Below are 22902 nucleotides of genomic sequence, written 5' to 3'. Positions count from 1 at the left end.
CTTGTGTTTCTGCATCTCATGGATATTTGTGGAAATAAATCGAGATGTCCCCCTGCTGAAGAACCCGATGAGCTTCCATCAGTCGCTTTTGCCTACATACCTGAGACCAGAGCTACCTGCCCCTCTGCTTGGTGGTCTGGTTGGAAATGCCTTGGTCTACATTTCTGGGTTTGTTGTTCGTCAGCTGCGTGACCATCCTTACCACCTTCTCACATAGCAAAGACAGCAAGTCGGACAACAAAATTACCAAAAAAAAATATGAAACTTGAATTTGAAGGGACTGGAACTTAAAGATTATATGTAAAGATGAGGCGCAAAGTAGAAAACAGCATACAGGAAACAAGAGGTAGGAAGGCGCAAAGTCCTGAGTGTGAGCAGGCTGGAAATAGGATGGAGGGAGTAAATGTGCATTCTTGTGCTTATAAGCACATATTTCTTTATTTCGTTCACATTCACCGCAAATTTTTCATATGAAGATTACATGAATGAACCCCACAAACTCTAATTGTGGTATTTCAATTTCAGTGATTATTCCCAATTCCCATGCGGGAATACAGGTGAATCCGTCTTCAAACGGATTCACCTGTATGGAATCAGATTTGTGACAAAAAGATTCACACAAAACGTTTTAAATCGCAAACGTTCTTTTTGTTGTTGTTGTTCGCGATGACGCAAGATTCAATTTTAGATCACCTTAAGGAAGTGTAAGTATCTATCGTATATGTTGTCAATGCTGTACTAGGAAGAAGTGATGTTGTTACATTATGCTAGTAAAATGTTAGAAGTGCACAACCACAGTTTATCAACAATTTAGCAGTTAAACGTTAGCGACCATACTCACTCCTCCGTACTGTTTGCTATATGGCCACTGGCCACATTTCTTTATCATCTGATGATGATTACATTAGTTTACTAAATAATTATTACATTACTAAATAAAATTCAACACTTAGAACCAGTACGGCTTAAAGACGGAATTAGCATAAAAGGGAAGCACAAATCCTAAATAACTTGAGTATATCTACAATATCTAATTTTAAAGTTTTCTGTTAACAAAAAGAAAATAATTACAGATAACGACAGTTTTCCTTTCTATAATCTTAGGGTTTATTTTAATATTAAATTTGTATTACAAAATATCAAAGTAACATGAGACTTACAGTAACTCAGCAACATTTGACTTTACCAAACCATGTGTGGTTGTCTTCTTGTGTCCTGTAGACATCTTTGAAGAAGATTGTTATCCTGAGCAGGGACAGTTGGGAACACATAATAGAGAGAAACCTTTTGCCTGCTCAGTTTGCGGTTAAAGATTCACTTAGAAGGGACATTGAAGAACACCCACAATAACCCACACTTGAGAGAAACCTTTTGCCTGCTCAGTCTGCCTTTGGGGTTTCAGTGATCATTCAGGATTGGTTTTGCACATGAGAACACACACTAGTGAAAAAGCCTTTTCCTGCTTAGTCTGTGGTGAAAGTTCTAAGTCGTAATTTGACGAGACACAGAAGAAGCCAGACTGGTGAAAAACCATTTAGCTGCACAGGATGTGACAAACAATTTATATATATATATACAGGGACTGATGTAAGTATTTAACACGTCACCGTTTTTCTCATTAAATATATTTCTAAAGGTGCTATTGACATGAACATTTCACCAGATGTTGGGAACAACCCAAGTAATACATACATACAGAGAAAATAGAACAAATAAGCTCAGAAATTAAGTTGTGTGTAATAATGTGAAATGAAACAGGAAAAAAGTATTGAACATGCCAACTGGTATTTATTGAATACTTTGTACAAAAGCCTTTGTTTGCAATGAGCGGTTCAAGACACCTCCTCTATGGAAAAACTAGTCGTGTGTGTTGCTCTGGTGTGATTTCTGGCCATTCCTCCACACAAGCAGTCTTCAAATCATGAAAGTTCCGAGGGCTTATTTTATGGACCTTCAGTTTCAGTTATTTCTAGTGTTGTTTCGTTCGTGAACGTTTTGTTCAGAAGAACAAATCTTTTTAGCAAACGACCTGAACCGAATCAGTTTATGAAATGATTCGTTCGTTTATCTTGACCGCCACCATCAGGCAAGTGAGTCGGCTGGGAGCGGAATCGGAACCCGCTGAAGGGTTCTGTCACTCTCTTCTGAATCATCGGCGAATGACCAATGAGCAGCCAGCGTGCAGGCAGAGGCGATACTTAATTAAACGTGCTGCCATGTGATTTGCGATTCGCCAGCATTGTCACTCCCGCGAATGACCAATGAGAAGCCAGCGTTAGGCAGCGCCATGCAAGCGGGGGGTGGGACTTAAGTGAACTGAGTGATTGGTTCAGTGAACTGGTGTACTGGGGTCCTGAGGAACTGAAGAACAGAAGAGTGATTAGTTTGTTGAATTAATTTTTGAGTCACTCAAGCACATGTATTTTAAATAAATGTAAAGTAATAATAAATGTATATACATAAACATACATTCCCTCTGTGTCTCTAATGTGATTATTAAAGGTTTTTATTTCATAATAATAACAATAATAGTAATACATAAAACTTATATAGCGCTTCTCAAGACACTCTAGACGCTTTCCACTAATCAGAAGACAATAGCAGTAAGGTGAGTGAGCAGAAAGCCCTGCTGGCGGGGGCTGGTGGGGGCTGATGTCAGCGACGTTGCACTGTGGTGGTTATGCAGAAAAGTCACGCCGGCTGGCGAGAGCCGAGCTGGATGTCAGGGGAGGCGGAAGGATGATCGGTAGCTGAGCACGCATGTTCAAGACTCACAACCGAAGCCGGGTGTTCGAGAGCTTGCTGAGAGAGAGAGGTGTTGAGTGACCATGAACCTGGAACCTCAGGTCTAGATCATTAGCTGAATGAGGAAGCACTTGTATTATTTTGTGAAAAAGAACTGAACGATTCGGTGAACGAATCTTATGAACAAATCTTTTTAATGAACTGACTCGCATGATTCAGTACACTCAAAAGAATTTGGTGAACGAATCTTATGAACAAATCTTTTTAATGAACTGACTCGCATGATTCAGTACACTCAAAAGAACTGCCGTGCCCATCACTAGTTCTTTCCATAGATTTTCCATTGGTTTCAAGTCAGGTAATTGGCTGGGCCATTCTACCAGCTTTATTTGTTTTCTTTGAAACCAATTGAGAGTTTCCTTGCTAGTATGTTTTGGATCATTATCCTGAAATGTCCACCCTCGTTTCATTTTCATCATCGTCGTAGATGGGAGCAAATTTTTGTCACAAATGTCTCGGTACATTTGCCCATTCATCTTTCCTTCAATAATGTGGTTTACCAGTACCATTTGCTGAAAAGCAGCCCCACACCATCATGTTCCCACCTCCGAACTTCACTGTTAGTATGGTGTTTTTAGGGTGATGTGCTCTGTCAGAAATCTTGCAAGGAGCACCTGATCGAGGCAAATTTATGGTGGTAGGATTGGCTTTCCACTTACGTATTATGACCCCAACCGTGCTCTCTGGGACATTAAAAAGCTTAGATATGCACCTGTAAACAATGCCATCGTTATGTTTTGCAACAATTACTTTGCAATGGTCTTGAGACAGCTCTTTGCTCTTACCATCGTGAGATGTGTCTTGACTCACACCTTGGCAATGAGACCTTTTTGGAAGCCATCAATTAGGACTGAACCAGCCGATATTCATTTGGACTGACAAAGGGCTGGATTGCTGTTTGATTATTGCTAGATTTTAGGTGTTGTCTTGGCTTTCCCTGCCTTTTTGCACCTCCCTTTCTTCATGTGTTCAATACTTTTTCCCTGTGTCATCAGAATCAGAATCATCTTTATTTCCCAAGTATGTCCAAAAAACACACAAGGAATTTGTCTCCGGTAGTTGGAGCCGCTCCAGTACGACAACAGACAGTCAATTGACAGAGAACACTTTGGAGACATAAAGACATTGACAAAAAAACTGTCACTGAGCAATAAAGGGTTGCTAGTTATCTGGTAATGCCGGTACATTATTTTTTTTTTTTGACAATTGTGCAAAAAGATGCAGAGTCCTCTAGCACTTAGAGCAGTTCGAAAGACTAATATTGCAATAGTCCGGTTCTACTTTCTTTGTATGTATGGATTACTTGGGTTGTTCCCAACATCTGGTGAAATTTTCAGGTCAATAGCACCTTTGGAAGTATATTTACTGAGGAAAATGGTGACGTGTTAAATATTTTTTTCTGCCGTTGTATTTACCATTTACTGTAGATTTAAGATTTAGGTGACAACATTTGACATTTAATATTTGAATTTAACCATTTGAGTTGACAAATATTGTTCTACACGTGCAGAAAAGTGACTCTCAAATATTCACACCAGTTTTTTAAACAGTTTGAAGCTAAATATGACAAAATATTCCTGTAATCTTCTGCGTGAGCTGCTTTACAAACGGCAAAGGTACAATTGGAGCAAGGGTTTGCCATACAGCAACTCCTCTTCATAAAGATGACACTCAACATTCATCCATTTTCCGTACTGCTTATCATCACTAGGGTCGAGGGCATGCTGGAGCCTATCCCAAGCTATCTTTGTACACCCAGAACTGGTGCCCAGCCAATTGCAGGGCACATATAAATAAACAACTATTCACAAATTTAAAAAAAACAAGATAAACAAGATAAAGATAAACAAGGTAAACAAGATAAGGAAAGTAAATCATTATATACCTAGAACAATGACACATTAGATACGAGTGTTGTATGGGGCAGTAGTGCTACACCCTGTGAGGGAAGGACAGGACAGGAGAGGAAGCATGCAGGACAAGGGTCGTGATAAAATAAAAATGTACCGGCAAGGGTCGTGATAAAATAAAAATGTACCGGCATTACCAGATAACTAGCAACCCTTTATTGCTCAGTGACTGTTTTTTGTCAATGTCTTTATGTCTCAAAAGTGTTCTGTTGTCGTACTAGAGCGGCTCCAATTACCGGAGAGAAATTCCTTGTGTGTTTTTTGGGCATACTTGGCAAATAATTCCAATTCCGCATTCCAATCGCTGACCAATTACAAGCAACGATCCCCCCAAGCAGAGAACAATAGCACATTAGCCAACAACTTGAATACCTTCTACTGCAGATTTGAAAAGGACACTTTCACACCACACACCCAACCGGCCGCACCCGCGACCACAATCACACCGCTGACTTCTGCGTTAACCATCCGCGAACAGGATGTGAGACACGTTCAAACAACAAAAGATTAACAAAGCGGCAGGCCCAGACCATGTGTCCCCATCCTGCCTCAAAGTCTGCGCGGACCAGCTCGTTCCAGTCTTCACTCAGATCTTCAATAGATCTCTGGAACTGTGCGAAGTTCCATCCTGTTTCAAACGCTCCACCATCATTCCAGTCCCCAAGAAACCTACAATCTCGGGTCTAAATGACTACAGGCCTGTCGCCTTGACATCTGTGGTCATGAAGTCCTTTGAACGTCTCGTTCTGGACCACCTCAAGAGCGTCACAGGTCCCCTGCTGGACCCCTGCAGTTTGCCTACCGAGCGACCAGGTCTGCGGATGATGCAGTCAACATGGGACTGCACTTCATCCTAGAACACCTCGACAGTGCAGGGAACTACGCGAGGATCCTGTTCGTGGACTTCAGCTCAGCGTTCAACATCATCATCCCTGAACTCCTTTCATCCAAGCTTCACCAGCTCAGCGTCTCACCTGCCATCTGCCAGTGGATTTACAGCTTCCTGACGGGCAGGACACAGCAGGTGAGGCTGGGAGAGACCACCTCATCCACACGCAGCATCAGCACTGGGGCGCCCCAAGGTTGTGTCCTCTCTCCGCTGCTCTTCTCTCTCTACACGAACGACTGCACCTCAACGCACCAGGCTGTCAAACTCCTCAAGTTTGCAGATGACACCACTGTCATCGGCCTCATCAAGGACGGTGACGAGTCTGCATATCGACAGGAAGTGGAGCAGCTGGAGCTGTGGTGCACAACCTAGAGCTGAACACGCTCAAGACTGTAGAGATGATCGTGGACTTCAGGAGGCATCCTTCGCCACAGCTGCCCCTCACGCTGTCCAGCTGCCTTGTGTCAACCGTCGAGACCTTCAAGTTCCTGGGAATTACAGTCTGTCAGGACCTGAAGTGGGCGACCAACATCAACTCCGTCCTCAAAAAGGCCCAGCAGAGGATGTACTTCCTGCGGCTTCTGAGAAAGCACGGCCTGCCACAGGAGCTGCTGAGGAAGTTCTACACAGCGGTCATAGAATCGAATCAGTCCTGTGTTCTTCCATCACAGTCTGGTTTGGTGCTGCTACAAAAAAGGACAAACTCCGACGGCAACGGACAATCAAAACCACTGAAAAGATTGTTGTCGGTACCCCCCTGCCCACACTTGAGGGCCTTCACGCGGCCAGAACTAAGACAAGAGCGTGTAAAATCCTCTCGGACCCTCCACATCCCGGTCACCAGCTCTTCCAGTTCCTTCCCTCAGGTAGGCGCTACCGATCAATGCAAACTAGAACTAGCAGACATTCCAACAGCCTCTTCCCTCTTGCGATCAACTTCTTAAACACCTAACCTACAATTCAATTACAACATGCTGGCAATTTTTTGACTTGAGTTCATTGTCACATTTCTGTGGGGCCAATTATACATTACTCGTGCACTCACTGTAGTTGTCTCGCCACGCTTCACTATTTGCATATCTGTTGTTGACCAATACTGGCCACTCATGCCAGAGTAGCATCAGCTCCATTTGCACACTGATTGAGGAGTATCTGCAACATTTGAACAACCAACATTGTCCCAGATTATCGCGCTACTCGTCACATTAAACTGCATACACTCCTTGAAGTCTCGGCGCCCTTTGCACAATGGTCATTGCACCGGACTATTGCAATATTAGTCATTCGAACTGCTCTAAGTGCGAGAGGACTCTGCATCTTTTGCACAATTGTCCAAAAAAATAAAAAATAAAAATAAAAAATGTACCGGCATTACCAGATAACTATTAATCCCTTATTGCTCAGTGACTGTTTTTTGTCAATGTCTTTATGTGTCAAAAGTGTTCTCTGTCAATTGACTGTTGTTGTACTAGAGCGGCTCCAACTACCAGAGACAAATTCTTTGTGTGTTTTTTGGACATACTTGCCAAGTAAAGTTGATTCTGTATCTGATTCACACCTATGGGCAATTTAGAGTCTACAATTAACCTACCACGCATGTTTTTGGGATGTGGGAGGAAACCGGAGTACATGCAAACTCCACACAGGCAGGGCCGGGATTTGAACCCCAGTCCTCAGAACTGTGAGGCAAATATGTTAACCAGTCATACACCGTGCCGCCTGCATATTTTTTTATTTCACTCAAATCTTTCAGGTTATCAAACAAATCTTAATATGTCCCCCAAACTACCAAGTAAATATAAAATGTGTTGATTATATTTAAGGGGGACAAAATCCAAACCCATCTGGTTCCCTAGACCGAAAATCTCCCCATTTAAGGACATAACACAGCATCCCAGTCAGATTTAAATCCAGACTTCATTCTTTCCCCCCCTCTTTGGATGTGTGTGGGGGGGACTCGTTGTCCCACTGTATAATCCAAGAGAGTTTGAGTTTGATGCTATGAATTGATGGTGAGACATTTCCCGACAGGATTTTCTGGTCAACCCCGGAATTATTGTTCCATTACTCATGTTTCTTTTTGTTTCTGTGTATTCGTCCCTTGAATTGTTTATGCTATATTTTACCCTTCCTGTTACAGGTATATTATAATAATGTTATTTTTGATATACTGTTAAATCAAGATTATAAGAAAAACGGCATATGAACGCCACATAGATATGAGCAATAGATATGCCAGCGCGCTGCAGCATCCCGGCTCACCGACGTGGCGTCCATATTGGGGAGGTCGATGTTCCCATCAAAGCCAATGCATGGAGATTGAAATTAAATTTAAACCGGTTTACACGAGGCTTACTTTTTTGTCACCGTCTAAGCGTGTGATATCAATAAGGAACATTTTTAAGACCCCCAAATATGTTTAGCTTGGAAAATGTAACTGCATCGTTGGTCTTCCGTTTTCTTGCTTCCACGCACATGCGCTTACGATTTTGACCCTCCTAGCGTCGCTGCTCTAAATGTGAATGTCGTTTCCACCTATATAAATATATCTATGGAAAGGTACGTGTTTGTCCAAGTGGTTTTTCCGTATAACTTCCGCTTTTTTTTTAATTCCGTTTACGTTTTACGTAATCACACGTGCTTCACTAACTAATTATCCTAACTCAGTATAAAACGCAGTTAAACTTCGACACAATAATTTACTGGACCAAATCAATTAAGTAACAAGTACTCGAGTCTAGATGATCTTGTCTCAGTGCACGTTGAAGCTTTTCGGATAGGTTAGCTCGCTAGCTGCTAACAAAGAGACTCGTTTGCAACTGAGCGGAGATCAAATGCGAGTGTCAAGTGTTGGGATTACCGCGTGAAAATGTGTGCAAAGCTTGTGAAAGAAGGATGCGACGAGGAACTGGACGCTGTTTTCAAGAAGTCTCAAAATGTCTTACACAATGCAGGTTTGTTCATATCGGACAGACGGATATATACTTTAATCGGTACGTCACTATAGTAAATGTTTTTTAATGGTTATTTACCAACATTTTCTGATTGTTTAATGGATCTTAAATCGAACATTACATCGGATGATGTCACCGAGCACCCATTAATTTTGAAGAATACATTGCTATGGGGGTTCTCACTGAACTTGATCAATGAAGGCAAGACGTGAATTTACCTTTGTCCTTTGGGTTATTGTCATGTTGCATCACCCATCTTCTGTTACGCTTCAAATGGCACACAATTGTCTTCATATTGATTGGAGTCCAGGTTGACTTCTGACTCCAATGAGCTCTTGGAGAAAGGATTAGTCTCTGGGTGCACAGACTTTTTTTTCCACCCTTTATTGTGAATGTTCACATGGTGTGAACAATAAAAACATGAAAATATATAATTGACCGTGGTCTTAATTGAGCACTAGCTGCAGATCAGATCCCGTTTTCTAACCAATTTGTGCAGAACTTTCATGTCATTACTAAGAGTTCACACTTTTTCTTGCAAATATTTGACATCCTGAAAATTGATTGCATACAGAATTTGTCAAGTGCCTTCGAAAGTGATTCTTGTACCTCTTAATTCTACATGTTCTTGATGAACATTACTAAAAACATCAAAGTCACAACATGAGATTTGAGTGAGCAAAGCTTGACCTTGCCAAACAAAGTGTCTTTGTCTTCTTGTGTCCTACAGACAGTACAAAATATCTTCATCCTGAGCAGCAGGAATGGAGCTTCGGGGTGGAGCAGCAGGGGCCAGGGCCCCCTCACAATGACGTGGAAGACGCACCAGAGACCCTGGCTATTAAACAGGAGGAGCAGGAGACTGATATTGCCAAGTTTCCATTGATTGTTGTGATTGTGAAGAGTGAAGATGATGACAAAGGAGGTGATTATTTCATGGGATTAGGGTTTGATAGCGCAGGGGTCCCCATCCACCGGTAGTACCGGGCCGCACAGAAACTTAGAACAAAAAGTATTTTATTGACGATCAGATTCTGATATGTTTTACTTTGGAAAGTGTTTGAAGAGCTGCTTTCAAAAGCGGTAAAGGCCAAATAATAAAATAGGAAAGCTGACAATTTCAAAGAAAATGTAAGCTGTATTTAAGACACATCAGCAGTCCTACTAAAAGGTCCCGTGGCTATTTAGACCTCCATTGAGTGACTCGCTAACATGGACTATGTATAGAAGTGTCAATTTCATTTAAAAAAACAAAACAAAACAAAAAAAACCTTGGTTTTGTCATACAAGTGTCCAGGAAAGGCCCCTCTGACTTCTGTTAGACCCAGTTTTGTATCCGCTTTGTCCAGATTTGGCTAAGACCACCCCCTTTCCTCTGATTGCTTGCCTCCGTGTAGAGAGCTTGTGAGAGCACACGTTTATTATGTTGACCGCGCTGGCTCGGGAGCGGAAAGGGAAGGCGGAGATCTTCGCTAGTGACGCAGATAAGCTTGAGAGATTCGAAAGAGGTCAGGCCTCTCGGCAGAAGAACATTTGAAACTCAGCAATGCGTGGACGATTTTAATTCTTATTTCACACGTTTACTGAGGCATCATAGAGACAATATTACATCCCAAATACTAGAAAAAATTGGTTTGGTAAAATACGTCCCCTTTAATTCATTCACTGCCAGTCCTCCATGTTAACATGGATATTGGAATTCAACAGCCATTAATGGCAGTGATTCATACAGGGTTATTACTACAAGTGATTTGCACGCACCAAACCCACCTAATCTGCCTAAAGTTTGATGACAGGCTCGCAATTAAATACCATCAAGACAGCTTCAGCGTTTTGGAGGCATTTAAAGACATGCCTTTTGAGTTTTTTTGAGAGACAAAACGATTACCAAGATGGGACCAGCTCGTTGAATAGAAACAAGCGCCCTATCATGATTACTCTCGAGAAGGTTGATGTTGCCATTTTCGCACGTCCTCACATGTCGCCACTCATGAGCCAGGTGCACTGCCAGGCACTCCCTCCTCTCCCGTTCGCTCTGCTGCTCTCCACGGCGAATGCGGCACATGCAGTTCTGGCTCTTTCTGTCATGCAATGCTTCCTTTAAGAGGTCCAACTGACATCCATGGCGTATAGCTATGTTCTGTAGCACACTGTTCCCCAACCTTTTTTGTACCGCAGACCGGTTTAGAGTAGGCATTTTTTCTCACAGACTGTGTGTGTGTGTGTGTGTGTGTATATGTATATAGCAAAAATAAATGAACACAAAACGAATGTTAAATACAACAAGTCACCATAACACAGAATCAGTGTGAGCCTCGGGCTTGTTCTTTATGTCCAGTCTGCTCTGCAATTTTGTCTTCGTAACTCGCAGCAGAAAAGCCCGCTTCACAAAGATAGGATACTGGAAATGGGAGCGGGTAGTCAGTTGATGTTTTTCTTTCCCCAAAAAAAAAAAAAAAGAGCCTCCAACGGCTTATCTTTTAGGGGTGCTTGGTCTCCACGTGTCGTTGGCTAGCTTGTCGTCACATACAGTATTATGCACAGCGGACTCGGTGTGTGAGTTACTTGTTGAGATAAATCGGTATTTTAAGGTAGTATTTTCTATTAAAAGCAGCTTTATTTGTCCTTGAGGTCGTACGGCCTTATTTTTAGTTACGGATCACCGACAAGCGGAGTCAAGTGTTTCGTTCACAAATGTTTCGTTCAAAAGAACAAATGTTTTCAGTGAACGTAATGGACTGAATCAGTTCAGTTATTTAGTTAGTGAGTCGGCTGGGGGCGGAAACGTAACTGTTGCAGCGTTCTGTGCAGTCTTGACGTGTTAATCGAGACGCACAGCTGTTGTGGCGGAGATCCGGTCAATTTTCCAAATAAAATACATTTGACAAGCGAAAGGCAATACAACAGAAATTATCTAAATTGGTCATTCTTTCTATGCGGCCCGGTAACAAATGCCTCACGAACCGGGGGTTGGGGACCACTGCTGTAGAACACAGCAAGCTACAAAGAATGAACTGACTCTGCGGGTTGTATTGTAATGTAACACCTGATCGATCCAGACCTCAAAATCGCATATTTGAGGAGGCTGATCTAAAAACTATAATAATGACGACAATTATAAGAACAATGTGTTTAATATTTTGATTTCTACAATGATTCAGAGGTTTTAATGGAGGCTTTTTACGCATTTATGAATGAAATGCATCTGACATCCACCACACGTCTGCCTGCGCCACGATCAAATTCACCGAAATCATGTTTGAGCAGCGATCTACCCTACGCATCACTTGGATGTGGTCTGAGCACGCTTAAGGGTTAGATCAACTTTCTGCCACCAAATTGTCACGTTGCCAGGCGCATCTCCAACAACACTCCCTTGCTGTGCCGGCATGCCCAGCTTGGCGGAGATCTATCTGCCAAATTAGCAAACACACAGCGAGCCTTGTGCTGGCAGGAAAATCAGGATCCGCCGGCATTTGTGCGCGGTCTATGAAAATAAAGCCTTGAATCTCTCCTTGCTTTCCTGCATGTCAGTGATCACCGTGTGGTGTGCAACACAAAATACACAGCAGAAGTTGAGTTTCCTCTTGGGGGATGGATGGATTATAATGAGTATAATTAAAGTCAATATTTAATGTCACACCGTGTGACTTGATTGATTTTTCCTTACCATGTGTGTTTGTCTTCTTGGGTCCTACAGATGTCAGTGAAGAACTTCATTTTGTACAGCAGGACTGGAACTTCAGGGTGGAGCAGCAGGAGCCCCAACACATGAAAGACAAAGAGAAACCAGAGCTCCCCCACATTAAATTGGAAGAACAGGAAGAGGACATGAAGTTGTTATTGACTCTTGTCCCTGTAAAAATTCAAGATGAGGAAGTCAAAGGTCAGAGTGAAGAGAACAGAGGGACAGAGCCTCTGAGCAGCAGTTCAAGTCAACACATGACAACAGAATCTGATGGAGACCACTGGAGAGGATCACAAGCAAACGGCCTCTTCGCGCCACTTTCAGATTGTGACAACATAATGTCACGCTCTTCTGACACTGATGATGAACACTCTAAAGGTGACATGACATGTCACACTGACAACAAACGTGTGAAATGTTCTCAATGTGACAAAACATTTTTCAATAAGTCATCGTTGAAAAGACACATGAGAACACACACTGGAGAGAAACCGTACAGGTGCTCCGATTGTGGTAAAAGATTCAGTCAGAAGGCAGATTTAAATATACATATTGGGGGTAAACGTTTTGCCTGCTCATTTTGCCCTTTAAGTTTCAGTAAGCGTTGTAATTTAATAACACACACAAGAACACACACTGGAGAGAAACCTTTTGCCTGTTCAGACTGCTCCTTAAGTTTCAGTGTACGTTCAGCATTGGCTCAGCACATGAAAACACACACTGGGGAGAAACCTTTTTCCTGCTCAGTTTGTGGAAAAAGATTCACACAAAGTAGCAATTTGACAACACACATAAGAAGTCACACTGGTGAGAAACCATTTAGTTGCAGTGTGTGTGATAAACAATTCACTTATAAGTATCAGATGAACAAACACAAGTGTGCTGGTGAGAAGAGAATCAATAAATGAAGCTGCAAAAGTAAGTTAAGGACTATCAACCTCAGAACATTTGAGTTGCTGGTAAAATGGGAAAGTCCATTTGTGATTCTGATTAAAATGTCAAACGGATTCTTCACAAAGTCTAACATTTTTTTTCAGTCGCATCAATAATTGTTACTGTTTTCAACTTTCACCTCTTATAACATTGATGTTGCTGTTGTGCTGATCTAATAATAAGGGTATAAATGAGAATTTACAACAAAGCTACATCTGTTTAAAGAAAGTATATGGTCAAGGATGACGCTGCCGCTGATTCACTGTAGTCCCTTTATTACTTCGAGCAGTAACAAAAGGCTCATTCATACAAGAGCTGCTATCGGCTACAACTCATGCCCGAGCACTCCGCAGGTTCACTAACTTAAGCCAATGTTCAAGCCAAAATGTTCATTTTTGCTGACGTCACAAACGCCAATCAACGTGCTCACCCCTAAGGGATATTACAATATCAGAGCCACATTAATAAAATTCCTGCAGAAACTTTTAATGGATTAGCTCAAATCCTAACTGTTGTTATGCTAACATACTGCATACTAATACAGCAAGAAAACGCCAATATTTTCATTTTACCCTATGGTTAGGTATTATTTAGAAAGAGAATAGCTTTTGATTGATTCTGGCCAGGGAATTGGCAAAAAAAACAACTTTGTGGTCAATAGAGGAGTTCATCAACTCTCCCTCCTTCAAGAAAATAAAAGGTACAAAATAACTTGTATGTAACACAAATGTGGGTGTTTTCGAAGATGAAAGAGATAATCCCCGACCTCAGGAAGAACAAGCCATTGGTCTAAAGCCCGTCAAGATTGATGGTGTAAAAGTAGAGGCTGCGCAGAGCTTGAAATATCTGGGGGTCCACCTCAGCCATGACGCGATGTGGTCCATCAATACAACAGCAACGGCTAAGAAAGGACGCCAGAAGTTCCACTTCCTGAGATGCTTGAGGAGAAATCACAGCTCCCAAAACAGCAGTTGATGAACTTCTACCTGGCTGCACTGCTGAGAATAAGAAGTTTCTCGAACGTCTTATCAAAACTGCACAGAGGCCATCGGATACCCACTACCCAGACTGGTCCACATCTACCAGACAAGCTGCATCCCTGCATCCGGAGAGCCACAGCCATCATCAGGGACAGCACACACCCTTGAAAACACCTGTTCACCATCTTACCTTCTGGCAAGCACTACAGAGCGCTACAAGTGAAGTGATGCACCACCAGACTCAATAATACAGGTAGCTTCGACCACACAGCTGTGTCACTGCTGGACTCATCCTCCCTCGAGGATTTTTTAATCACACCGCAACCTGAGCATTTCCCATTTACAATATGTGAATACCAGTCACATACTGTATGTGCAATATGTAGCAGCAACAAAACAAACATTCTCTGTATCAACGGTGAAATACAACTCAACAGCCGAAACTTTAGCTATTTCATTCACCTAATGTCACTTAAATGTCTACCTTTTTCATATCAATACGTTATATATCTTGTGTATTGTGTGCGCATTTCTATTCTACTGAGAATTTCACTGTACTGTCCCTGTACAATGACAAGCAAGACATCTTATTGTTCTGAGAAGGCACCTAGGTGTCCAAAATCACCAAGTTTTAGGGAACAGGGGAATGACAAAACAAATGTTTGAGTTTTTTTTCTGGGGACTCACTCCAAATTCCATGTGTCCCCGTTCACGAAACTTTCTTCTTCTCCACCTCGGCGACCGATTGTTCCCAACCTTCTTCCTTCAGAGTCAATCGTCAATTGCGTCATCAAATGGTCGCGAAACAATGGGCGGAACGAGTCGTCAAACATCATCGGTGACGCCATTTCAACGAGCCTGTCTTTGGTGCAAGTTGCACCAAATTATTCATTTGGAAATAGTACTGAACGGGCTGAAACCAGGACAATACCTCCATAACGGTTTTGCCGGAGTAGAACATTATAAATCAAATCTTCGTGTCTTGGTGCACTTTGAATCTTCTCCAGCTAGGAGAACAAGCAACGTCGTCGAATATTGGACGCTGTTATCAAGAGGCCTCAAGTTGACTCAGACGGAGCAGGTGTGTTCACTTCTTACTCTCACTTGTTTATTAACTACTTTTTTTTAATTATTTTTATTTTTTTAATAAAACGATAGTCCTGTGTTTGTCATTAATGGAATCCTGACCATGCTCATCTGTAAGGACTTTAAAGGGCTTTGGAGCCGGAGGTTCGAGTGGGTAACATGGCAACTAGCAGTGGTTGGAGAGATGCTCGTCTGCTTGCTGGTTATTGTCGAGGTGTCCTCGAGCAAGGCACCTCCCTGACCCCCAGTTTAAGCGGTGCACGCCTCTTTAACTGAAACTCTCCTTGCATGCCTCTACATGAGTTTGATCTGGTTTTCCATGTGGCGTGCACAATAAAGCAGTGTGTAAGTTGAATTTCACTTGAGGGATGTGAATGAGCATAACAAATTTCATAAGAACAGTGTAGTTGAACATCCGGGAACTATATCTTACCACAAATCTCACTGGACGGATATTGGTTTGAGAATATATTTAATTTACGATACACATTATGTTGCCTCAAGGGGAAATTCCACCCACAGGCTGCTGTGGGTGGAACACACGACCCGGGGAACAAGATCACACACATGCTGACATGCAGGGAGAGATGTCAGAGTGAGGGATTTGTGCCTCAACTGTAGTCTGGAAGCAGACTAGCATCCCATCACATAACTTTATCTGGCTTGGGAAAGTTTGTGACAATTTTTCATTGACTTTTGTTCAAAACTAGTTATCCATCTTGAAAAAGGATAGAATTAAATGCAGGTGCTATTTGTTGCTGGGCCATATGGGAAAATATTCTATCACAATATGGGCCAGCTCGATAACTGTATACCACAATAGAGTACGTTTTCAGTTCTATGAAAATTCATACAAGTAGGGCTGCGCGATATATTGTTTAAGCATTGTCATCTCGATGAACGTGTGCGAAATAGTCACATCGCAGAGTCCGCTGCGATGTTGGTGTACTTAGTATGCAGTGAATCGACTAATATTAAAAAAGACCAGCAGAGGGGTCTAGGAGTGGGTAAAAATATCGATTCCGCAATGCTTTGCAATTTTTCGCAATTCATATCAATTAATCAAATCTGCTGAATCGTTTCACCTCCTGGACATTGTGAGGCGCTGTGCATGTGGTTCGCGTTGTATGGACGGAAGCCAAACACAGTGACTACACTCAAGCAATCAGCGGCTGCAGCAGCCTGAAGCGAGCGACTTTTACTTTTAAATTTGTTTGCATTCCGCTGTAGATCCGGAGCACAGGAATGGACAAAAGACACTCCAACCAGAATACGCAATTCCAACACGAAAACACGCCAGAAGTTGCCGTCGCGGGAACTCTACACGGCGTTAAGACAAACGTTTTGGAGTCATTGAAGTCGACGGAAAGAGCGACTGACCCCTATGCAAATTCTATCACTTTCCTTTCCATTTCTAACGAGTGGGAATTCGAGTCACATGTTTTGCAGACTACAACCCCACAGAGAGGGAGCAATATTGCAAACTTGTTGACAGACGCAAGACATTATTGGGGTGTGACGAAGAAAGTACTTGGACGGGCTTGTCTCACAATGCCGCAAACATGCCACTTAATTAGTGTGGCGTACCAGTGCGCTGCACACCACCAAATCACCGGCAACACCATCACCAAGCCTCAGCGACTCGGGAAGAAGAAGAAAGAAAAAAAAAAAAAGACTTCATGTCATTACACTGGATAAACCAAACAAACAAAACAAAGGAACTAAATTAGGAACACAGGCACTTCAAATAAACAATGAATGGAAAATATTTAACAACACAGAGAGGGAATCATTGGTCAGGGACCCGAAAGAGAGTGGGCAGGGAGGGAGTCACTCCTTTTATCCCCGTGCACCTCATAATTGGCTACAGGTGATGTCAATTAGGAAAGAACTATACTATTGGGCCTCTGTCAAAATGAGTTTCGAGAGGACCGCCCTCGAAGGCGTGTCTGCAACTCAAATCGATATATTGACATCATTATTCAGTCAGTGTCTCTAAATTACTGTTACATGATACATTATATCGTAATAGACTGATTGCTTTTTAAAAGTAAGTATTTCTGTACTTTTTTCTAGTCATATTTTGAATTTAGTAACATCTGATCACAAGTTTCTTCAGACCAATTCATTAATACAGTGGGATATTATCATCGAAATATTGCCACGGTAATCACCAATTACGTAACGTAACATACGTTACAGCCAATATATTTCCAAGCTACTTCAAAAACCTGCTTACGGTACTTATGCCATTAACTAGATTGTTTTATTTATTATCAACATCAATATCATGTTTCAAAATGAGTAGGTTAATACAGTACGTATAAATAGTCTAGTTAGCCTTAAGTATGATCAAAAAGTTGAATTATGTTACGAATTGAATATTCCTAATGTTTTCTATGAAAAATAAAACTCAATCATAATTAACAGTTTACCCATAGTTTTAAACCCAGACTGTAAAGCAACAAATGCGTGGTTGAATCATCGCATTTATAAATGCATTTAGTGCACATGTACTGACTTACTAACATCCATGATTCGAGGTTTTAAGGGTTTTGACAGGATTGTTTTTCACACCTGAACTCCTAAAAACAGTATTTTATCATTTTAAATTGAAAAAATTTGACTTCCATGTTACCTGCATCTCCTGAGTCTTAACAAAACGGCATTTAACAACAAAATTTAACAACATTTAACAACAAATGTTTAGTTCATCATTTCAAGAATACAGATTCGTCATATTATCAGTAATGCGATCGTTGCACATCTGCTGACTTACGAACATCCACGATTGAAGTTTTTCAGAGATATTTCCACCTCAACTTTAAAAACACCGGTATTTTCTGCACAGTCCATTGTTTATTGTTTTTAACCTACGTACAGCGAGTGTACCTTGTGTACGTGCATGCTCAGCTCTAAAATCATCTAGTTTTAAGGGTAGAACAATGTTCGTAAACATTTGAAATATCATCCAACTATTTGGGCGTCATAATTTTCGGTATATTTTTGGTTTAAAGTATCAATACCTTGAGAGATGAATGACCTGACTTACAAGTTTTTCAAGATACAAACTGATGTTAGGGCTATTTTATGGCATGACTTATACGCCAAAAATTTAGATATGACGACATGATGATGATGATGACAGTGATTACAGCAACCAGTGGTTAGGCAGATACTAAACAATTTTTCTTCTTCTTCAAAAAAAAAAAAGAGGCTTCAGGATTTTTATTACCACTCTCAGTTGAAGTGTACTGCGACACAAAACATAAAACAAGAGACTATTACATGTTGAGTATTTAAAACAACCGAGCACCGTTGTCTTACGAAAGATGAAGTTATTGCTGTCAAACTAAGCAAAATGCCAAAGACAGGCGAACGGATTGAGTCTTTATATGAATATGAGGGTGTATGATAAACTGTATCGCACGAGCTATCAAATGGCACAATATTTGAATGAATACAGTCGTATGATATGTTTGAATCTATATGATATTCATGCACGGGCTAAAAAATAATGAAATACAAGCTACTCATCAGTTAATTCAGTAGTTTTTTTTTTATTTTGTCACTGAATAGTCAACTTTTCAAGCGCTTATTTGGAAGAGTGCTTTTTACTTTTACTTGTGACACATTATCCTAAGTATCACCACGCACTCCTACATCAGTAACCTACTTGTTAGGTTTTTTTTTTGACTACTTAACCTACCTCTACACATACACATGCCATAAATTACGAGAAAACAGACAGGATATTATACATTACATAAGGGGATAAGGGGTAATTACTTGCATTAAGGAGTAAAAATATCCAAGTAAGCCAACTCAGCAACCCCAGCCTATGACAAATCATACCGCGAGCCACTATAACCATCCGATAGTTATTAATTTATAGTTTTTTTAATTCTTTATTTTACCCTCTAGTTTATTTGTGAAGTTCAAGTCCACTTGGGTTTGAGTTGAGTTTGTAATTATTGTTGGGTTAAAGGAAATTTAGGGGAAATATCGGAACTGTATCCTCATCACACTGCTTTGCGATGGTGAGTAGGTGAAAGCAATTCACGCGGCCATCCTGACGTGAGTTGTTGTTTGTGTGTACTCTAGCGTGAGATTCACGTGAGGGAGACCGAGCGGACCGACGGGTACTGCTGAGAAGCCGGCCACCGACTCGAGATGCGTACGTACGTCGACGTCCAGCCGAAACCAGGAACCTTTTAGGTTTTATCTGTAACGTTGAAGCAACGCATCAGTCATGTCCCGACACGTGTGGAGCAATGAATCATAAAGATAACCCAACTACAATGGGGCGTTTCCCTACGACGTGGCTTTTATTGCCCTGTCAGGTGAGCAGACCAGGAAATACGGAATGATAAAGCAGCTAATGTAGTGCTTAGGCTGGAATAAAAGAACATTTAAATTTGACCCAAATATGGTCAGTAGTTGAATGATTTTGTTGAAATTTTGTTGTCTCTTGAAATGGAAGGGAATTAAAAGAACATTTTGCAATTTGCTTTGACCTAAAACAAAATCCACCACACAAGACTGTTTCGAACTATTAAGTACTAGGAACTACCCTCTTCATTTAACCTAATTCTGCTGATCAGATCGGACAATGCTAGTTTATTGATACTTCATGTGCAATATTAGCGTCGAGTAACTTATTAGAAAAACTACCACCCAATCTGATCAGAAAGATGAATAGTCAACATTTGTCAGAAGCCGTGGAAGTGGGTTCCTCCCTAGATGAATAGTACATTATTAGTATACACCTGGAATGATAATGCAGATAGGACAGTACTTAGGATGGACGGCGATCTTCTGTGTCTCGTCAAATTACGACTTAGAACTTTCACCACACACTAAGCAGGAAAAGGCTTTCTCACTAGTGTGTGTTCTCATGTGCAAAAACAATCCTGAATGATCACGGAAACTTCAATGGCAGAATGAGCAGGCAAAAGGTTTCTCTCAAGTGTGGGTTATTGTGGTTGTTCTTCAATGTCCCTTCTGAGTGAATCTTTTACCGCAAACTGAGCAGGCAAAAGGTTTCTCTCTATTATGTGTTCCCAACTGTCACATCTGAGTGAATTGTTTACTGCACAGTGAATCGGCAAACGGTTTCTCCCCAGTGTGTGTTCTTGTGTGAATATTCAAAACTCCCTCACAAGGGAAGCTTTTAGTGCAATCTGAGCACCTGAAAGGTTTCTCTCTTTCAAAACTCACTTTGAACTAAATGTTTTCCCACATTTCTAGCCTTTTGTTGTCAGTGTGAGATCTCATATCACCTTCAGAGTGTTCATCATCTATGTCAGGAGAGTGTGACGTTGTGTTTTCACTATTAGAAAGTGAAACTAAGAGCCTGTCTGCTTGTGATCCTCCACAGTGGTCTCTATCATCTTCTTCATCCTTCACAATGACACGAGTCAATGGAAACTTGGTGATATCAGGCTCTGGCTCATCCTGCTCAGGATAAAGATCTTCTTCAAAGATGTCTACAGGACACAAGAAGACAACCACACATGGTTTGGTAAAGTCAAATGTTGCTCAGTTACTGTAAGTCTCATGTTGTTACTTTGATATTTTGTAATACAAACTTAATATTAAAATAAACCCTAAGATTATAGAAAGGAAAACTGTCTTTATCTGTAATTATTTTCTTTTTGTTAACAGAAATCTTTAAAAGTCGATATTGTATATACTCAAGTTATTTTGGATTTGTGCTTCCCTTTTATGCTAATTCCGTCTTTAACCCATACTGGTTCTAAGTGTTGAATTTTATTTAGTAATGTAATCATCAGAAGATGATAAAAAAAAAATTTGGCCAGTGGCCATATAGCAAACAGTACGGACGAGTCAGTATGGTCGCTAACGTTAGCAATATAGCTAACGGTATTTAACTGCTAAATTGTTGATAAACTGTGGTTGTGCACTTCTAACATTTCACTAGCATAATGTTACAACATCACTTCTTCCTAGTACAGCATTGACAACATATACGATAGATACTTACACTTCCTTAAGGTGATCTAAAATTTAATCTTGCATTCTTCTTGCTGCTCAGTGTGACGCGGGAGGAAAAAAAACATGACATCTGGGGGCATTAGCTGTCACTCAAACCGAATTAGCCAATGGGGATGAATTTCTCCTAAAGCCCACCCACCCGAGAGGTTTGTGCCAAAAGTCACACACACGAACACGGAAGCGTACGCGGAAAAAAAAAACGGAGACGTAAGCGAAAAAAAACAAACGCAAAAGTCGTCATCGCGAACAACAACAAAAAAAGCACGTTTGCGATTTAAAACGTTTTGTGTGAATCTTTTAGGTACAAATCTGATTCCATACAGGTGAATCCGTTTGAAGAGGCTTCATGTGCAAACCCTGCTGGCCAAAACCTTGATTGTCATTTGAACTCTGTGTTAGGGCTTTTTGCAGTCTTGCAACAGTGGCCGGGAATAATCACTGAAATTAAAATACCACAATTCGAGTTTGTGGGGTTCATTCATGTAATCTTCATATGAAAAAAATGCAGTGAATGTGAACGAAATAAAGAAATATGTGCTTATAAGCACAAGAATGCACATTTACTCCCTCCATCCTATTTCCAGCCTGCTCACACTCAGGACTTTGCGCCTTCCTACCTCTTGTTTCCTGTATGCTGTTTTCTACTTTGCGCCTCATCTTTACATTTAATCTTTAAATTCCAGTCCCTTCAAATTCACGTTTAATGTATTTTTTGTTTTTGTCCGATTTGCTGTCTTTGCTATGTACGTGAGAAAATGAGGAGAGAAAATCGGACAATTGCCATTCGATTTTGACATTCCATTGTGACATCAATTAAAGATAACGAGTGTCATAAATTACTCGTCTCCGTGTCTGACTAATTACAATCACAACACGTCCATTTTATGATTCAAGTGGAATTAAAGATGTTGGAAGGTGAATTCAGATTTGTTTCTATATACATTAGACATGTTTGAAAATAATTGCTAAAAACGTGCAAATACTGAGAACTGTGTAGTACTGTTTTATACAGTGTACAGTTTTCACCATTTCCATCTTTTTGCTTTTCCAGATTTTCTGGGCGTGGCTAATACGGCGTCCAGTGACGTCCATGGGTGTCCGGCATGAGTCATCCTTTCTCCACTGGAGCCTATAAATTGAGCTGGCCAGTGACGTAGATGGGTTACCAGCATAAGGCCCCCGTACCCATCCATCTACAGTGTATTTTCCGTACCGCTTCTCCTCACTAGGTTTGCGGGCGTGCCGGAGCCTATCCCAGCTATCTTTGGGCAAGTGGAAGGGTCCTTTACTTTAAGGCACAGCAACAACAACGTAATCAAGACCGGAAAATAAAAATAAAAAAGTTCAGTCATTCAAGTGATCGTATGGAGGAACAGCACCTCCAATTTGCAAAATGATTGTACTACAACAGTAATATTCATTTTTGTACATCCAGCTGTCATGACTCTTTGAACATGGAAGCATCAATTTTGTAGTTACGTTAAAAAATATGACATGCATGCAATATGTTTTTAAAGGATATTTATGAAGAATATATGTTCATTATTGGTCTTACCGTACCACTGCTCTAATCATTAGGAGGAGCCAGAGGGGCCGCCTCAATTTTCACACAATCCAGAGGTATTTCTGTAGTAGCAGG

The 22902-nt window shown here is 41.1% G+C and overlaps 1 protein-coding gene across 2 annotated transcripts; it reads left to right on the top strand.

The window, feature by feature from the left end:
• The first annotated feature begins 8255 nt into the window (after positions 1–8255).
• LOC133399023 (zinc finger protein 771-like) lies at positions 8256–13179 on the top strand. 2 transcript variants are annotated; one of them, XM_061670084.1, is made up of 3 exons: positions 8256–8558; positions 9289–9483; positions 12259–13179. In XM_061670084.1, the coding sequence occupies exons 1-3, from the start codon at positions 8474–8476 to the stop codon at positions 13152–13154; spliced, it is 1176 nt and encodes a 391-aa protein (XP_061526068.1). In that variant the 5' UTR covers positions 8256–8473; the 3' UTR covers positions 13155–13179. The 2 variants fall into 2 exon arrangements, with proteins under 2 accessions (XP_061526068.1, XP_061526067.1); XM_061670083.1 differs by having other exon boundaries at positions 8256–8597.
• The last annotated feature ends 9723 nt before the right edge of the window (positions 13180–22902 follow it).

The sequence above is a fragment of the Phycodurus eques genome, chromosome 2, assembly GCF_024500275.1.
Source record: "Phycodurus eques isolate BA_2022a chromosome 2, UOR_Pequ_1.1, whole genome shotgun sequence".
Taxonomy (NCBI): Eukaryota; Metazoa; Chordata; class Actinopteri; order Syngnathiformes; family Syngnathidae; genus Phycodurus; species Phycodurus eques.
This window is presented reverse-complemented; position numbering and strand designations above follow the sequence as displayed.